Source organism: Dromaius novaehollandiae, chromosome 19 (genome assembly GCF_036370855.1).
Source record: "Dromaius novaehollandiae isolate bDroNov1 chromosome 19, bDroNov1.hap1, whole genome shotgun sequence".
NCBI classification, from domain to species: domain Eukaryota; kingdom Metazoa; phylum Chordata; class Aves; order Casuariiformes; family Dromaiidae; genus Dromaius; species Dromaius novaehollandiae.
The window spans coordinates 5869847-5887456 of record NC_088116.1 but is presented as its reverse complement, the minus strand read 5'-3'; the positions used below and the strand labels follow the sequence as shown (position 1 = coordinate 5887456).

The 17610-nt window shown below is 71.5% G+C and overlaps 1 protein-coding gene across 14 annotated transcripts in view; it reads right to left on the bottom strand.

Annotated features, from left to right (window-relative positions):
• MYO18A (myosin XVIIIA) overlaps positions 1-14418 on the bottom strand; it is a 32682-nt gene extending 18264 nt beyond the window's left edge. For 2 of the 14 annotated variants that reach the window (XM_064523250.1, XM_064523251.1), the window contains exons 1-15: positions 14309-14416; positions 10953-12054; positions 5670-5798; positions 4969-5025; positions 4715-4802; positions 4510-4619; positions 4263-4439; positions 3973-4183; positions 3497-3639; positions 3000-3100; positions 2831-2894; positions 2382-2526; positions 1947-1967; positions 913-924; positions 163-336 (exon numbers count right to left, since the gene is read on the bottom strand). In XM_064523250.1, coding sequence (XP_064379320.1) covers positions 163-336; positions 913-924; positions 1947-1967; positions 2382-2526; positions 2831-2894; positions 3000-3100; positions 3497-3639; positions 3973-4183; positions 4263-4439; positions 4510-4619; positions 4715-4802; positions 4969-5025; positions 5670-5798; positions 10953-11966 — 2446 coding nt within the window. In that variant the 5' untranslated portion in view covers positions 11967-12054; positions 14309-14416. Of the gene's footprint in view, positions 1-162; positions 337-912; positions 925-1946; positions 1968-2381; positions 2527-2830; positions 2895-2999; positions 3101-3496; positions 3640-3972; positions 4184-4262; positions 4440-4509; positions 4620-4714; positions 4803-4968; positions 5026-5669; positions 5799-8587; positions 8846-10952; positions 12055-14308 lie in introns of those variants that run through there. The other 12 variants (XM_064523253.1, XM_064523255.1, XM_064523244.1 and 9 more) reach the window with 11 other exon arrangements.
• Positions 14419-17610: the final 3192 nt, after the last annotated feature.

The window sequence follows — 17610 nt, the reverse complement described above, 5'->3', positions numbered from 1 at the left end:
GCGAGGGCACCTGGGTGAGACCCCCCCAGAGCACCGGGTCCCCCCCGAGCACTGCGTTTCCCCCGGGACAATGTGCTCCCCCGAGCACCGTGTCCTTGCTGGTGGCCAACACTTGCCCACCACCCGCTCCGGCCGCCCGCACCCATCTCCAGCGTGCTGTACCTGTGCCGTCGCCCAGGCCGGCGTCCTCGGGGCCCTGGCGGAAGGAGGTGGATCTCTGCAGGCTGCCCTTGGGCTGGTGCTTGAAGACGGAGGAGGAGAGCTCCTCCAGGCCGCAGCCCAGCAGGTAGGCGGCTTTCTGAGCCCACTCGTGCCGCGCAAACTGCTTCCTCCCGGCTGCAGGGGGGGGAGAGAGAGGGAGAGACTCAGCACCGGCTGGGGCGGGTTATCCCACGGGGGAACGGGGTCTCTCCTGCCAGACCTGGCGTGCTCCCAGGTCCCCAGAGAAGGTTGGGGACGGATGGTGGCACGCTAAAGCCGCCCCCGCAGCAGGGCACAGCTGGGGCAGCAGGAGCCCAGGGCTTTGCATGTCACCCGTGCCGGAGAGCCAAGCACGGGGGCACCAGGAAGGCGTGTTTTGGCGTTTGGGAGGCAGGTGGCTTTGCGTCCCTGCAAGGCTAACGTCAGGCGTGCCGCGAGCTAGGGATAAGGGGTCACCTCTCCACTGCCACGTGCAGTCAGTGGGGATGAACCGGATCGGGGCCAGGGATCGTCCCCCTGCGACGGTGCCGGGCACGGAGACGCCCCAGCGCGGGGACCCGAGCAGCACTGCCACACGACAGCAGGGCACAGGCACCCGGGTGCCAGGGAGAGGGCTGGGAGCCGGGAGTGGGTTAATGGGGACACTCAGGGCCGCGGCAGCGGGAGGCAGGACGGGGAAGCCATAGACACGCACGGAGAACGAGACTTTACCTTCGTCGGCGTCTGCATTGCAAAGGGGCAGCATGCACCATGCAAACAGAGACAGGGGTTAGAAACAACAGCCCGCGACAGCGCACCGCGCGGCACAGGGACGCCCTCCGGCCGAGACACCGCCGCGCCACGCGCACGCCGAGCTCGGCTGCCGTCCCCCAGCAGAGCCCGCAGCATCGCCGCACCGAGTTGCCGGTACCCTGCCCAGAGCCGGCGTGGGGTGCCGGCCTGGGATGCTCCCCGCTGTGCACCCTGCGAGCACCCAGCCGCACCGTGGGCACCGGCATGCCAGCAGGGAGCCTGGCGCAGGCAGCAAGCGCCCAAGGAAAGAGCCTGGAGCGGCTGGGCTAATCCTGGGCATCCCCGGCTCCCACGGAGGCGCAGGGAAGGCACCACACGGGGCCAGGCCCAGGATGCTCCGGTGGAGCCGGGCGGGCGCAGGGCTCCCGCGCCGCCTGCGCAGCCCCGCAGCAAGCGCTGCGGCAGGGCCCTGCTGCCCTCTAGTGCCTCGAAGCGCCCCGCGGGAGAGCGCTGCGCCCTGCAGCACCCCACGGCACGGTGACCCCCTCCGAAAGGCAGCACTGCGGGGGCCTCCCCCTGCCCTGCGGCCTCTGCCCCGCTGCAAACTGCTCAGCGCAGCCAAGAGCTCGAGGTCCCCGTTTCGGGCGCACCATCTCCAGGCCCTCCAGCGCATGCAGCAAGCCCGGCTTCCCGCAGCCCGGAGGAAACACGAATCCCCCCCGGGGACAAGAGCGCTTGCAAAGGCCCCCGAGCCCCGCAAAGCCGCATCCGCCCCCCCTTGCACCGCAGAGGTGAGCCGGTGCCGCCGGGGCAGTCCCGCAGCCCTCCAGGGCGCTCGGCTCCCCGCACCCGCGGGAGCCCGTCCCAGCCCTGCGCCACGCAGCTCGAGGACAGACGGCCCCGACAGACAGCAGGCAGCTCTGGGGCAGCCCCGCGCGCCGGGAGCAGCGTCCCGAGCCCCCGTTTCGCCCCCACCGCCACCACCGGAGCAGAGCCGCATGCACCCCGATTACCGGCTCCGTCCGCCAGCGGCTCTGCAGGGAGGCAAGGGGAGGGGAGAGCTGTTACACCCCGCAGACGAGTCCGGTTCACACGCATGCCCGCGGCCCCGCAGGGCCCAGCGTCCCCCAGGGCGGCCGGGGGTCTGGCCCCGGTGATGCACGGGGTGAAGGTGCTGCCGGCCGGCACGGCCAGCCCGGGCGAGGGGCAAAGCCGGGAGGCACAGAGCACCCAGAGGGCTGCTCAGCGTAACGCAGCCCCTCTGCCCCCGGTGGGGTTCGGCCATCCCTGGGGGACGTTCGTGGGGAAGCAGCCCCCAGGGCGGAGGGTGCTGCCAGTCTCCGGGGCCCCGAGCATCCCGGAGAGCTGAGCCCTGCCTCCGTGGTGCATCCCGGCTCCGAATGCTCCCCTGCCTCCGTGGTGCATCCCGGCTCCGAATGCTCCCTTACCTTTGGTGGCTCCGGCAGCCCCGAGGTGGTAAATGGCCCCCAGGACGAGCCAGAAGGCCTTCTGCTCGTCGCCAGAGATGCCCATCACCTTCATGGCGGCCTGCAGCTTGTTGAACTGCTGCGTCGCCTTCTGCTTTTCCTCCGGCTGCAGAGAGCAACGGGGCGCAATGGGCACCGAGGCCACGGCGCCCGGTGCCGCTCGGCCCTGAGCCTCCGCAGCCCACGGGGAGTGCGGCTGAATGGGCCGGGGACGCGCCAGCGCCTCCGCAGAGGTCCCCTTGCCCGGGGCATGGGGCCACCCCACTGGGAAGAGCTTTCCCGGCTCCCTTTCCCACCCCAGCAGCAGCGGCCAGACCCAGGGCACGTCCCAAAGCCCTGGTCCCCCCCAGCCAGGCAGCAGGACCCTCGGTGCAGCCCCCCAGCAGTCCCACGGGGCAGGACCAAGTGACCTTGGAAAGTGGCACAATGCCAAAGACGTTGTTCTCTGCCAGGTGGTTGAAGTGAAGCTCGGTCCTGCGGGGATAAATGCCGAGATTTGCCCCTGCGCCGCTAACAGCCCCGCACGGCGTCTGCGGCAGGGAAGCCCCGAAGACCCCCGGCCGGGCCCGCCGCGCTCACCGCAGGGCGCTATCGGAGCAGGCCAGCAGGTAGTAGAAGACGTTGAAGGTGGCTTCGTTGGCCGGGCGCCGGGCGACACGGAGCTTCTCGAGCAGCAGCGTCTGGGGGACATCAGGGACGTTTGGGAACCAGCCCCGGGGCTCCCAGCGGGCCCCCGCCGGCCCCCCGCACAGCCGGCCCTCTGCACCGGTGCTGCATCCCTGCAGCGCCTTCCCAGTGCCCGCGCAGTGCGAGGGTCTCCCCGTCCTGCCGCAGGGAGCTGGGCTAATCCCAGCGGCGCCCGCGCGAGCCGAACACATCCCAGCTCCCGCAGCTGCTTGCACTGGTGGAAGATGCAAACAGAGATGGGAGAGCAGCAGTGAGTCTGCAGAGTACCACAGTGCAGCCCGGCAGCCGGAGGAAAAACCAGGAGGGCGGCTGGGATCGTGCAGCGGCGCCCGGGGGCTGCGTGCTGCGTGCCGCGCCGAGCCGGCCGGGAGCCTGCGCCGGGCTCTCACCTGCACCGAGGCGGAGGCCACCTGCCCGGCCTGGTCGAAGTCCAGGGAGATGATCTGGGAGAAGCGGGTGGCGTTGCCGTTCATGCTGGTGCTGCTATTGCCAAAAGCCTCCAGGATGGTGTACAGAGCCTGCCACTTCTCCGCTGCGGGAACACAAGCGGGGCGGTGGGGTGCGCGTGGCTGGCGGGTGACGGGCCGTGCAGAGGGCGGCCGGAGCCGAGCGGGGCTGAACCCCGCCGCTGCGAGGCCTCGGCCTTCGCCGCCGCCCCGGCAAGCCGTGCGCGAGCCGTGCTCTGCACCGGGGAGCAGCCGGCGGTGCTGCAGAGCCAGCAGCCAGGAGGGAGCGTGTGGAGAAGCGTCTTGTGCCACGTGCATGCGGTGGGGAGGTGACCGCAGAGCGAGGGGCGTGCAGGGGTGGCGGGGACCCCCTGGCAGGCTCGGGGCGTCCCAAGCGGCCGGCGGTGCTGCGGACTCACCCGAGAAGACCTTGCCCGTGCTGCCGGCGATGGTGGCCAGGTACTGCACCAGGTGCTGGCAGTTGGTGGTCTTGCCGCTGCCGCTGCTGCCCAGCAGCACCACGGCCTGGTCCTGGCGGCTCATCAGCATGCTGCGGTAGGCGGCCTGCGCCACGGCGTAGATGTGCGGCGACATGTCCTCCCGGCGGCACCCTTTGAACATGTGCATGACCTGGGGGGAGCGGCGGGGGGGCCTGTGAGCCAGCATAGCCCCGGGCACGCTCGCCCGCTCCCCGTCCCCGCAGCGTCACCTTCTCGGAGTACATGGACGGGGAGCTCAGCGGGTTGACGATGACCATGGTGGGCCCGGCGTAGGTGTGCACGAGGTTGCCGCCGTAGCGCTGCCGCAGCGTGTGCAGCACGCTGGACTCGTTGAGGTAGACGAGGCTGGCGAGGTCCTCGGCGCGGTCGCAGGACGGGGGGTTGGCCTGGCGGCGAGGCGCGGGCCGTCAGCCGGGCGACGCCGGCCCCCCGCGCCTCCCCGCGCCGCTGCCCTACCTTCTCCACGTCGTCCTCATCCACCTCCAGGACGGCCCCGTCATGGTCCAGCTTCACCTTCGCCTTGCCCTCGGGCAGCAGGCTGGCCTCGTCCGCCCGGAGCTGGCTCGCTGCGAGGGCGGCACGGTGCTCGCCGGGGCCGTGCCGACAGCCCCGGCGCGGCGCCCCGCTCGCTCCCGGCCTCCCGGGACCCCCGGCGACTCACCCAAGGAGAAGCCATCCCGGTGCACCAGCCACACCTTGTCCGTCTCGTACCAGGCCTCCTCGGCCGCCATCTGCTCCTCCGTCTTGGCCTGCGGGCAGAGGGGGATGCGGGCCGTCGGCGCGGGGGTCCTGGCGAGCTCGGCCGCCCCCGTCCCATCCCGTCCCACGGCGCGGAGAGCAGGCGCCGGTGCCGGCCACGCACCACGCAGCACCGCGGCGCGGGAGGGCAGGGGAGAGCCAGCGCCGAAGCCAAACCTGAGCTGCAGCGGGGATCGGGCCGCACGGGGCTGCCGGGGCATCGTCCGCCTGACCCTAGCGAGGCCGAGAGGTGGGGAGGGAAGGCGAGAAGCGTTATCTCCCCCCTGCAGAGAGCAAGCAAAGCAGCGGCGAGGAGCAGATGGAAGCGAGGGGGCGAAACGCGGCCGCGCGGGGTGCTGGGCTCTGCCGTCCTGCGTGCAGCTCCGTCCTCGCACGCCGCGTCCGGCACGGCGCAGGCGGGGACTCGCAGCCGGAGCACGGGGCACGGGCAGACGGGACGTGCCCCCCGCGTGTCCCCCAGCGCCAGCACGCATCGGGCACCGGAGCCTCCCCGGGGCTCGGCAACGCGGTGCCAAACCCCAAGGCGTGCAGCGGAGTGCTCAAAGGGGCCAGGGCCCCGCTCCTGCCTTTTCACAGCACGCTGAAAAGCCCCTGCCTCTTTGCACCCTGCTCTGCTCCTCCGCCCGCCCGCGCTGGCTGGGAGAGCCCCCCCGGACAGCCCGGGACGCCGGCTCACCGCCGCGCTCCCGGCACATGCACGGCCAGCCTCGCCGCCGGAGCTGCGCCGTCCCGGCACGCTCACCCGCGCAGCAGCCCCGCGGGGGCCTGCCGCAGGCACGGGGCGGCGAAGGAGCGTCCCGGGCAGCCTCCGGCCCCGCGGACGGCGAGCGCACCGGGGGGGGCGAGCAAAGCCTTACGCTCCAGCACGAGGCGCGTGCGCAGACGCCGGCCCAGCGGCGGACGGCGGACGGCGCGCGGTCGCCGGCGTCCTGGGGACGGGGGTACGGTACCTGGCTGGGTGCCGACGCCGGGGCCGCGGGGTCCAGCTGACGGCGGCAAGGCAGAGAGGAGAGAAAGGAGAAGAGAGGGGTGAGAGGCAGAGAGCAGCACGCCACCGCGGCCCCGGCACCGCCAAAACCCCGCGGCGGGGACATCGCCGGGGGAAAGCTCCCCCGCGGACGGCGCGGGACGGCGACCCTGCCCCGCTGCCCAGACCCTCGGCGGAGAGCGGCTCTGAGCCCCCCATCCGCAGCCTGCCGGGGACCCGCCAGCGCCCACGGGGATGCCGGCACGCCGGTGCCCGGGGCCGTGCACGGCCACACGCCAGCGCCCCTGCAATTACAGCAGCCGCGAAGATCCTCTCCAGCCGGCGCTGCGCCTCCTCCGCCGGGCTCAGCTGGGAACCGGGGCCGGCTGCAGCCTGGAGGCGAAGTGCCGTTAGCCCCGGCCGCGCTGCTGCCCCGCCGGCCACGCAGCCCGCCGCGCGGGGACGGTGGCAGCCGCGGCCACGCACCTGCTGGGGGGCTGCCGGCACCGTTTTCGCGGGGCTCGGTCGCTTCTCAGCGGGCTGCTGCTGCTGCTGCTTCTTCTCCGGCGCGGGGGGCAAGGGGCAGCGTGAGACGGCGGCCGCAGAGACCCCCCCGACCCCAACACACACCGTGCAAACACTGCAAACCACGCGGGGCGGCGCGTGCTCACACCATGCTCCGACGGCGGGGGGGTGCATTTGGGGCAGCCACGCACGGGGGGGTGGCGGGGTCCCCGCCGGGTGCACGGCACGCCCAAGCCATGCCACAGCCCCCGGCCCGTGCCGGTGCCAGTACCTTGTGCCTCTCCAGGGCGGTGGGTTTCGGAGCGGGCGGCTTTGCCGGCGCCGCCGCGGGCTCCGGCTCGGCTTTGGCGCCCGGCGGCGCGGACGGTGGCGTTTTCCCTGCGGCGGGCGGGCAGCCCGGCTTCCCGGCCGCCTCGGGGGACTTGTCCTCCCTGCTGTCGCCCGGCCGGAGCCGCGGCCGGTGCTGCTTGGTTTTGCCCTTCGCCATGAGGGTTTTGAGCCCTGCCGAGATCTCGTCCTTGGGCTCCGGCTTGCCGGGGGCCGCCGGGGCGCCGGGCGGGACTTTCTCCTCCTTTTTGGGGGGCGGCGCCGGCGGCTCGGGAGACTTGGCGTCTCTGGGCGGCTCCTTGGTGCCGCCGGCGTCCTCCCCCGGCAGCACCCTGCGGACCACCTTGCGGACCACCCGGACCACCCGCCGGCGCGACAGGCCCTGGCCGTCGTCTGGCAGCGGCTCGGCGCCCGCCGCGGGGCTCTCCGGGCCGTTGGCGGCCCGGGCGCATGCCGGCGCTGCCGTGGGGCTCTCCCCGTTCAGCACAGGCTCCGGGCTCTGCCCCGTCCCCGCGGGTGCTGCCGGGCTCTTCGGGGGCTCGGGACTCCGGGGCGCTTGTGCCGCATCTTTCGCCGCGGTCGGACTCTCTAACTACAGCCACAAACACGGCGGCGCGTCAGAGGCGGCGGCGGCCCCGTCCCCGGCACACGCACACCGCCCTCCCCGGCACCGCGGCACTTACAGCCCCGTCCTCCTTCACGGGTCTTTTCACGGCTAAGGATTTGTCCTCGTCCTTAACCTGAGGGGTCAGATAAGCAAGACGGCTGCGTTTCAGCCCGTGCCGCTTTCAGGGCTTTGGCTGAGCCCTACAAGTAGCCACCGGAGAATCCCCCCGGCCACTCCGGTGGCTCCCTGGACTCGCTGCTGCGGCAAGGCACCGCGGGAAAAGCCGTGCGGACCACGGGTCTCTGTGCCGGGGGCTCCCAGAGGGAAACCCACCGCAGGGAGCTTTTGCAGGAGGTTCGTGGCCCGAATCCGCAGCCCCCGTGATCCCTGCTGCGGGAAAGCAGAGCGGGCCCTGGCCGCCCGGCTCGGGAGCGGGGGGCTCCGGGCACCCAGCTCCGCGCGGGAGGGGCCGCATTCGCAGCTGGTGACCCGGCGGGTAAATAAAGCCTCCCCGCACCTCCCGGGGGGGTTCCTGGCTCTGCGCACGTCGCCCAAGTTAGCGCCGACAGCTGAGCCGAGCGCACGGCGAGGCGCGCACGTCGGGAAAGTGAGCTGGCCGGCAGCGAGCCGTGCCCGTCCCTCCCCGCGGGGCGCCCCATCCCCTTGCCAGCGTCACCGGCTATTCTCTGCAGCGGCCGGCCCCGGGGCGCTCCGGCTACGGGCTCGGCCTCGCGGTGCCGGGGTGCCGCGTGCTGCGGTAGAAGAGGTGCAACCCCCCCCCCCCGTGCGCAGCGGGTGCTAGAGACGGGCGGGGGGCAGCGCGCAGCCCGCTCGCGGCAAACCGGGGCAGCCGGCGCGGGCGAGTGCGGCCGAGACTTCCCTTCTGCTCCCAGAACGCGAACCGCGACGAGAACGCCATGGCACCGTCTCATGGAGCTGCAGCTGGGGCAGCGCTGGCTGGGGAGAAAGGCGGAGGTGAGCGGGGCGGCCCTGCCCGCCCGGCCCCAGGCGCCCCCCGCTCCCACCGCCGCACCGGGGAGCGCTGATTTCTGCCGGGCTGAGACCTGGCACAACTCGTTCCACAAAGAGCCACCAATGGCGCCCGGCAGCGCCGATTCCTCCCCCCCCCCCCGCTCCATGAAGCTCACACCAGGGGGAGGGACAGGGTAGTTTTTCCGCCGGGTGGGATCCGCGTGGGGCAGGGGGACGCCGCCGCGGCAGGGTCCTGGCAGTGTCGGAAAAACCCCCTGCTCCCGCGCCTGGGCGCGGAGGAGCCCCCGGCAGCCAGGGCTGCCAAACCAGGCGTGCCCCCCATCTCCCCCAGCACCCCAGGGTGTCTCCCACCTTACCGCAGGGCCGGGGGCCGCGGCGAGCCGCGGCAGGGCCGGGTTTCCGCCGGGGAGAGCGCGGCGCAGCGCGGTCGGCAAAGCGAGCGGTGCCTCCGTCCTCCCCCCCGGCCCGCGCGCGGGGACAGCTGGGCCGATACGGCCACCCTAAAAATAGCGGAGGAATGCGAGCGGCCGCCCCCGCCGCCCCCCCTCGCGCCTGCCGCGGGGGCACCGGCCTCGCCGCCGCCGGAGGAAGTGATGTGGGGCCGCGGCAGCCGGCGCCGCGGGAAGGAGAGCCGGAGCGGCACCATGTGTCCCGGCGGAGACGGCCCTGGTGCACCCGTGCACGGCAGCGGAGCGGCGCATGGACCCGCCGGCACAGCCCTGTTGCCGGCCCCGGGCTGGCGGGATGGATGGACGGACGCATGGACGCTGCAGCACCCGTGCAGCCGCTTTTGCAGCAGAGACCCCGGCGCACGTGGCGGGACCCCCTTGGAGAGGCCGGGCACCGGCGCGGCGGCACCCCTGCGCGGCTGCAGCCAGCTCGCCCAGCGGGTTCGGCACGGTGGGACGCAGCGAGCACGGCGGAGACCCGCGAGCGCAGCCCCCAGCCTCCCTGCCGCAGCAAGGTCACCCCTGCCAAACCGCCCGCCCCCGTCTCCCACATCCCCGAGCAGGGCCATAAAAAAGGCCCCCCTCGGGCTTGCACCCTTGCACTGCGGAGCCCGGGGCGCAGCGAGCCGCGCGGCGCCGGCTGCCACGCGGTGCCGGAGCAGGCGGGCGCGTTTCTGGAATATTTCTGCGGTGCCGGGGCGGACGGCGCATGCCCGGCCCTTGCCAGAGGAATGTCAACGGCAGATAAATAAATACGAGCGTGGAGCAGAGCCAGCCCGGTGGCCCCGGGCCGGAGCGTGGCTCGGACGCGGAGGGGGCGGCTTTCCGCTGCATGGCATCCCCGAAAAGCCCGGGAAAGCTGACCCGGCTCCGGCGCAGGGCTGGGCAGCGGGGGCGAGCATGGGAGGGGGTTAAAAACCTTGCGGCGTTGCATGCCCCGGCGTCCTTCCCCAGCCCCAGCCAGGGAGCGGCTGTGAGAGCTGCAGCCCAAAATATGTCTATAATTTCCTGTTGCAAAACGGATCATTTTTATTTAAATTAGGACCAGAAGCATTGCAGGGAGCTCAGCTGGGCCTCGGGGGGAGCGCGGCCTCCCGCCCGCACCTTGCTCGGCCCCTGGCGCAGGCCGCAGGCGCCCTGCTCCGGGCGATGCCCCCGTGCGAAGTCAAGGCCTGGGAAAGCGGCCTGTTCCCAAACGAGGGGGCCGGAGACGGTGGGAACAGACGGACGCGTCCTGGCTCTCCCCCGGCCCGGAGATAACCCGGAGCACCCCCTCCTGCCCCCGCACTGCCCCTGCCACGCTGTCCCTGGGCTCTGCCGCGCCAGCAACACTGAACCGCCAGCATTCATTCACGGATCGCTTTCTCTCATTGCCAAAGTAGAAATTTTGCAATTTTGCAACGGGCTGCAAGGAGAGGAGGAGGGAGGAAGACCTCGGCGCTGCCGGCACGTTTAACTAGGTCAGGGCAGCTGCACCCGGCTCGCCCCGCTCCCGTTCTGGTTCAACGAGTTGCAAAGAGGCCTCGGGGGGCCGGGAGCCCCGCGCCAGCCCCGAGCACGCCGCCGCACCGGAACGGCCCCCGGAGCCGGGCTGCACGCGTGGCACCCCCGGGCTCCTCTGCCTGCCGGGATGGAGGGGCACAGCGGGGCCGGTCCTGTGCCGGCGGGACCGGGGGAGACCGCGGGAAACCCGTGGCCGCCGGTTCCCGTGGCTCTGGGCGGGCTGCGCCGGCGCTGGGGCCTGCGCCGCCTCCCGGGAGGAGCCGCCGGAAAGCAACCGCCGGACGGCTCCGGCTGCGGCACAGACTCCACCCCGGCGCGCCGCGGCCTTGCGCCAGCTCCCCGGCGCGGGGTATGGGGCGCGCTTCGCCCTGCACGGGGGTTTCCCCCAGCTCGCCATGGTCTCGGCGTTGGGGGGAGTTTTGCAGGGGGCCGGTCCTGCCGGAGGCCGGCGCCACGCGCGGAGCATGCCGGTCACCTGGCCGTTCCCTTCCTATTTATACGGCAAACCGCTTCCAGCTCTGCATCCCAGCGCACGCACTCTCTGCCGTGCTGGGACCCCGGTGCGCACGGCGAGGCTCGGCACGGCAGCAAGCGCCCCTTTTCCCAAAGCAGCCCCGTCGCGGCCGTTGCACCCCCCCGAGCCCCGCTGCAACCTCCGGCTCTTCCCCGCGCGTCGCTCCCAGCTGGGAGCCGGTTCCCGTGGCCGGCGCCAACCCACCACCCGCCGCCGGGACGCTCGCGGCCAGCGGGACCCCGGGGCACCGCTCACCTCGCAGGCGGCGCGGCGCGCGCCCTCGCCGCCCCGCAGCCAGCAGCGGCTCAGCTCGCTCAGCTCCAGGATGGGCTGCACCTTCAGCTGCACCGTCTCCCCCGACTGCCGGATCATCTCCACGATCTCGTCCCGCGACTTGCTCTCCACGTTTCGCCCGTTGATCTCCACCAGCCGGTCGCCCGGCACCAGCCCCAGCGCCAGGTCTTTGGTGCCGGCGCCGGGCTCGGCGAAGTGCACCACGCGCCGGTACACCTGCCCGTCGGGGCCCCGGTCCAGCATGGTGGTGCGGCGCAGGGAGAAGCCGAAATCGCCGGTGTTGCGCCGCTGCAGCTCCAGCTGCCGGGGAGCAGGGGGCTGCGGGGGCACCACGGCCGGCAGCCGCAGGTCGGCGGGGAAGCGCTTGCCCACGAGCTCGGGCACGCGGGCTCGCAGCGAGGCGGCGGACGGGCTCCGGGGGCGGCCCGGGGACGCGCCGTGCTTGGCGAGCTGCGTCTCCAGCGCGCGCACCTCCACCTGCGGCGAGGGGGCCGCCGAGTGCTCGGAGGGCGTCGAGGTCTCCGAGGCGCTCTCGTCCCGGCTCCTCTGCGAGAAGGAGAAGCGCTTGACGATCATCTGCGAGTTCTGCTTGGCCAGCGAGCCGAACTTGGCCGCCCGCTGCAGCACCGAGCCCTTGAAGTTGCCGTCGTCCACCTTGAGGTCGTCGCTGGAGCTGGCCGTGCTCAGGTGCCCCGAGTCCAGGATGACGCTGCCCCGGTTGCTGTCGGAGTCGATGTCCGTGAGGTGCAGGTCGGAGCCGCTGGCCACCTTGATGGGGATGGGGTTGGAGATCTCCAGGCGGGTCTTGGACTCCCGCTTGGAGGCCCGGTTGAGGTTGAAGAAGCCCCGGCGCATGCTCATCTCCTCCAGGCTCTTGAGCTCAGCCGCCGACATCCGCTCCTTCTTCTCCTTCTTCTCCTTCTTCTCCTTCCTGGCCCCATCCTTCTCTTTGTCCTTCTTCATCAGGTTGAACATGGTGGAGGAAGGGGCTGGGGGAGCGCCGGCTCCGCGGCGGGGTGCTGGCTCGGGCGGCCGCTGGGCGGCTCACGGGGCAGCCGCCGGCCTGCAGGACACACGGGGAGGGATGCGATCAGACGGCGCGATGGCCAAACCTGGCCCGCGATGGCCAAACCCGGCCCGCGATGGCCAAACCCGGCCCACGGCCCCATGCGCCACCCCACGGCGTGGCTTGGCTCGGCTCCGCCGCCAGCCGCTCCGATCGAAGCCTGTTACAACAAACAGGAACCTGCAGGACCGTGTCCCTCCGGAGCGCTGATAAGCGCCTAATTTTAGCCCGGGCCAAGGCGAGCGCGTGACGCTGCCGGCAACCTCCGGGAACAGTCGCTCTTTCATGCGAGCGTCCCGCGCGGCGGGGAGGCCCCCGGCGGTCCCCGGGCTCCCGCGGCTCCACGCCAGCGCCCGGGGTGCTCCCATCGCACCCGCACGCTTTGGAGAAACACCCCCCTCCCAAAAAATCACGCAGCTGGATGGAAAAGCAGCGGGGAAGGACTGACAGCTATATATAAACAGGGCAGGAAGCCGCTCGGGAACTGCACGAGGGACGGCAGGAAAAGCCCTGTGCGCCCGGACCACCGGCTCTGCCGGCGGTGAGGCTGCCGCTGCCGGGTTGCTTCGTCCCCGGGCGAGCTCCCTGGCACCCGGCGGGGCTCGCGGCAGCCCGGCAGCCTCCCTGTCCTTTGTCTGCCGGCGGCGTCCCCCCGCCGCGCACACGCTCCCTCCCGGCCTTTGTGTCCGCAACAAAAAGGGCGGACGAGCGGCGCCCGCTGCATCGCTAACGAGCCGCGGCGCCCCGTGGCCCGCGGGAGAGGCGTTCCCCGAAACTCCCCGCCGCCTCCGGACTCGCCGCGCCGACGGCACCGGCATCCCGGCCGGGCGCGGGAGCCCGTATCCGGAGCCGGCGTTTTTTCCACCTCTCTGCAAAAAGCAGGAAAGAAAGGGGCATCCCGGGAGCGAGGAGATTTAGGGACTTTCCGTGCCGCTCCATGAGCAACGCGGCGCCCGCCTGACCTCACGGAGAACGCCGGGACGCGCCGGGAGGAAGCCAGCCCTTCGCCGCCCGGCCGCAGCGGGGACGGGTGCTCTGCACGGCGGGATTTCGGGCGACCCTGCAGCCACGGCACCACCTGCACCCGCCGCCGCGCCGCCAGCCAGGGCGGTTTTGCAAGGAGGAAGGTGATAAAACAAAAGGGCGAAGGGAGGCTGTTACAAAACACACATTGCAGCGCAGCGATTCATCGCCGGGCTCCTCCTGGGTGCGAACACAACCCAGAGCAGCTGTTTAGTCACCGTCGCGGGCGGAAGGGAGCCCCCGGGCCGCGGGGAGGCTGTGACACCGCGGCCAAAGTCCAGGGTGCTGGCGGCACACAGCCCGGCGGTGCTGCCCAAGCCTTGCTCGCCGGCGGAGTGGAAAAGCAGCGGAAAGGCAGCGCGGGGGCCGGGGTGCCGCTCGCCCCCAGCCGCACGGCAGCTACCGGCACGCGGGATGGAGGCTGCAATTCCCCATGGCGCCAAGGGCCCAGGCCAGCGCCTCTCCCGGGAAGCCAGGCCCAGCCAGCACCTGCGCCCCGAGGAGCGCTGCTGCGGGAGCTGGGGCACCCTGTGCCCGGCCCTGTGCGAGGAGGCACCCAGCGCCCAGGGTGTCCTGCAGACCAGCTACCTGCCTGCCCCGGGGGGTGCACACCCGGGCACGGCTCACCCCCAGCACAGGGGGCTTGTGCAGCCACACACAGTGCCATTCAACGGGGGCTTGCACAAACACACACAGTGCAATGCAACGGGGGGCACGCGAATGCACTGCAACGCAACAGGAGGCTTGCACCAACACGGTGCAACACAACGAGGGGCACAACCAAACGCACACACGGCAACGCAACGCAAGGGTCATGCACACGCGCTGCAACACAACGCAAGGGTCATGCACACGCGCTGCAACGCCCCACGGGGATGCACACGCACTGCGAGACAGCAGCAGGCCATGCACAAACACACACTGCAACACAGCCGGGGGGGGAAGGTGAAGGCGGGCACACACACAGCACAACACAGCCGGGGGACGCACGCACGCACACTGCAACACAGCCGGGGGGGCGCACACCCGGGCGCGCACACACACACACACACACACACACACACACACACACACACACACACACACACCCGGGCGCACACGCTGCGGCCCGGCGCGGCCCGGCCCGGGGGGCGATGCACACCGGCCGCCCCGCCCCGCGGCCCGCCCCGCCCGGGGCCGGGGCCGGAGCCGGGGCCGGGGGCGTTGCGGCGCGGCGCGGCGCACTCACCCGGCGGCGGCGGCGGTGGCGCGGGCCCGGTGCTGGCGGCGGCGGCGGCGGCGGTGCCGGGCCCCGGCGGCGGCGGCGGCGGCGCGGGGCGGGGCGGCTCCGCACCGGGGCGGGCACTGCCGGCTCTGCGCGCGCCGCCCTCCGCACGGCGCGGCACACACCCCCTGCAACGCACCCCCTGCAACCTACACCCTGCAACACACACACCCTGCAACCTACACCCTGCAACACACACACCCTGCAACGCACACCCTGCAACGCACACCCTGCAACCTACACCCTGCAACGCACCCCCTGCAACCTACACCCTGCAACACACCCCCTGCAACGCACCCCCTGCAACCTACACCCTGCAACGCACCCCCTGCAACCTACACCCTGCAACACACCCCCTGCAACGCACCCCCTGCAACCTACACCCTGCAACACACACACCCTGCAACGCACCCCCTGCAACGCACCCCCTGCAACGCACACCCTGCAACGCACCCCCTGCAACCTACACCCTGCAACACACCTCCTGCAACCTACACCCTGCAACGCACACCCTGCAACCTACACCCTGCAACACACACACCCTGCAACGCACACCCTGCAACGCACACCCTGCAACCTACACCCTGCAACACACATCCTGCAACGCACCGCATGCAACATACCCCCTGCAGCCTACACCCTGCAACACACATCCTGCAACGCACCGCATGCAACATACCCCCTGCAACCTACACCCTGCAACACACATCCTGCAACACACACCCCCTGCAACGCACACCCTGCAACGCACACCCTGCAACCTACACCCTGCAACACACATCCTGCAACGCACCCCCTGCAACGCACACCCTGCAACCTACACCCTGCAACACACATCCTGCAACGCACCCCCTGCAACGCACACCCTGCTGCACCACGCTGCACCGTGCACCCACCGGAGCAGGCAGCCGGGCTGCACACTGCAATGCCCGCACACTCGGCAGCGTGTGCCCGCGACACCCCGCTGCAATGCAGCCACGCAGCCGGGCACCCTGCAACACGCACGCTGCAGTGTAATCACGCAACCGGCACTGTGCAACACACACTGCAGTGCGATCACACAGCTGGGGCACCCTGCAACACGCGCACTGCAAGGTACACGCGTGGCTGCGGCACCCCACAACACACCCCGTGCAAGGCAAGCACGCAGCTGGGGCAGCCCTGCGACACCCACACTGCGACACCCACACGCACACACCACCATACACACACGCTGCAACACGCGGGGGGGAAGGGGAGCCGGGCGGGCGAACGCAGCCCCGCCGGGTGCCAGCCGGCACCGCCTGCGAGGGGAGCAGGTCTGGGGGTGCCAGTGAAAACAGGGCAGCCGAGATCGTCGCAGAGAGCGGCAAACCGCGGGACAGATGGACGTGTTTGCTGCCGAAAGCCTTTTATCTCGGGCTCTGCAGGAACACCTCGGATAGATGCTATTTTGGTTCAAAGACCTGTTTTATCACTGCACACGACAGATCAAAGTCCCGGGGAGGGGGGACGCCGCAGCACGGAGCGGGATGCAGGCAAGCTCGACACCCACGCCGCTCCGAAAAGCTCAATCCTGCCTGCGGAGGGCGGAAGCGGGGACCTGGGCGGTGAGGCCGGGCCGGCCTGCACGGCTCGCGCAGCTCTCGCGTGGCCGGAGGGTGCGGGCAGCCCTCTGCGATGCCGCACCCGGGGCGCAGCCAGAGCCCGGACGTTGGCGTCACCGCGCCCCGACGCCGCGCGCCCAGCCCAGAGCGAGACGGCGCCCGCCTTCCTGCCGCCAGCGCGGTGCCCGGCTGCCTGAGCTGGGAGGTGGCACGCGATGTGCCATGAGCATCCTTCAGCCCGCTCACGGGCAGCTTTTGGACACGGGATCCAGTTGCGCAAAGCTGCAAAGCCCGGAGCGAGGCACCAGCGGCAGCCTGGGCACGGCTGCTGCCAAACCTCCGTTGCAATAAATGGTGGGTGCAGTGGTGCCACCTCCAAGCTGCGATGCAAGCAGTGGGGTCCGACTCTTCGCACGGCACGGGCAGCTCTGGGGCACCAACGTGGGTCTTGAAGAGCAGGACCCTGTCGCAGGCGCCCACAGGCTCTGTCCCAAAGTGAGCAGAAGCAGTGGGATTGCATCACCAGTGCGATGGGGTTCGGCCTGCTCCTGGACACGCTCGGCCAGGTGCCAAGCCCTGGGGGGATGCACCGAACCCGGGAGCCCACTGGGCGAGGAGTGGAGCTAAGCAGCGCCGTGCTTTTTGGCAAGATGGCCCAGAGCCCGGGGCACACGGAGCCGGAGGAGCCGCGCCGCGAACCCCGCGAGATCCCCACGGACCTCACCGGGGTGCCCCTAGCAGCTGCCCCCAGGTGTTTACAAAGCACCATGTTTGAAAAGCACCAGCGGTTCCAGCGCCGGGGCCAGGCTGCCCGCTTGCATGCAGCTTTCCGGGGGCAGCGGGAGCCACAGAGCTGCGGGAGCGTTTTGCAGTGCCCCGGCAGGCCCAGCCACCACCGAGGCCTGCTGCCCGCCTGCGATGGGGAGCACCTACGTCGCAGCACCACAGGGTTTCCTAAATAGGTCACTGCATTATTAGTGGTTTTTTTTTTTTTTTTTTTTTTTGTAGTCTCCGGGATCTAGAAAAACCAGTCGTTCCGGACAGCTCGCCTCTGCCCCGTGGGACGCAGCTCGGCGGCGGGCAGCACTGGCCCCGGTGGGCAGCGGAGCCGCACGGGGGGCCGGCGTCCACCCCGCAAGCTCCCAGTCTCTGCCCTCGGCCATGTCCGAGTGGGCCGTGCCGGGGCGGCTGTGCCCCCTCGCTTGCGTCTGCTCCGAGTGCTGCTGCGTGACAAAGCCGCCTGCAGCCGGGGCGGCTCTGCCCGTGTCCGAGGGCTGCGGGGGGCCGGTGCTGGGGCGCGGGGGGTGTGCGGTGCCGCATGGCCCCCGTGCACAGCCAGCTACAGCGCGACCTGCTCGGGATTAGCTCTCCCTCTAGCGGCCCCGGGCTCCGAGACGCCCAGGACGTGCCCCCGGCGCGGAGGCAGGCGGCGGACGTGCTGCAGCCGCGCACCGCCTGCACGGCACCTGCGACCCGAGACCTCCGTGCCGCGGGGCTGCCGGCCGCCGCCTCTTGTGCAGCCCTGCTTTTGCTCCCGTTTTTGGCGCCTCTCGAAGCGGCAGCTCTGGGGCAGGGCCATGCACGCTGCGTGACCAGGCCGCGCTCGCCTGCCGGCTGCCCCGATCTGCCCGGCGGCTCCGCGGGAGCATCCCTGGCTCCCAGTCGGCGTTTCAGCAGCCG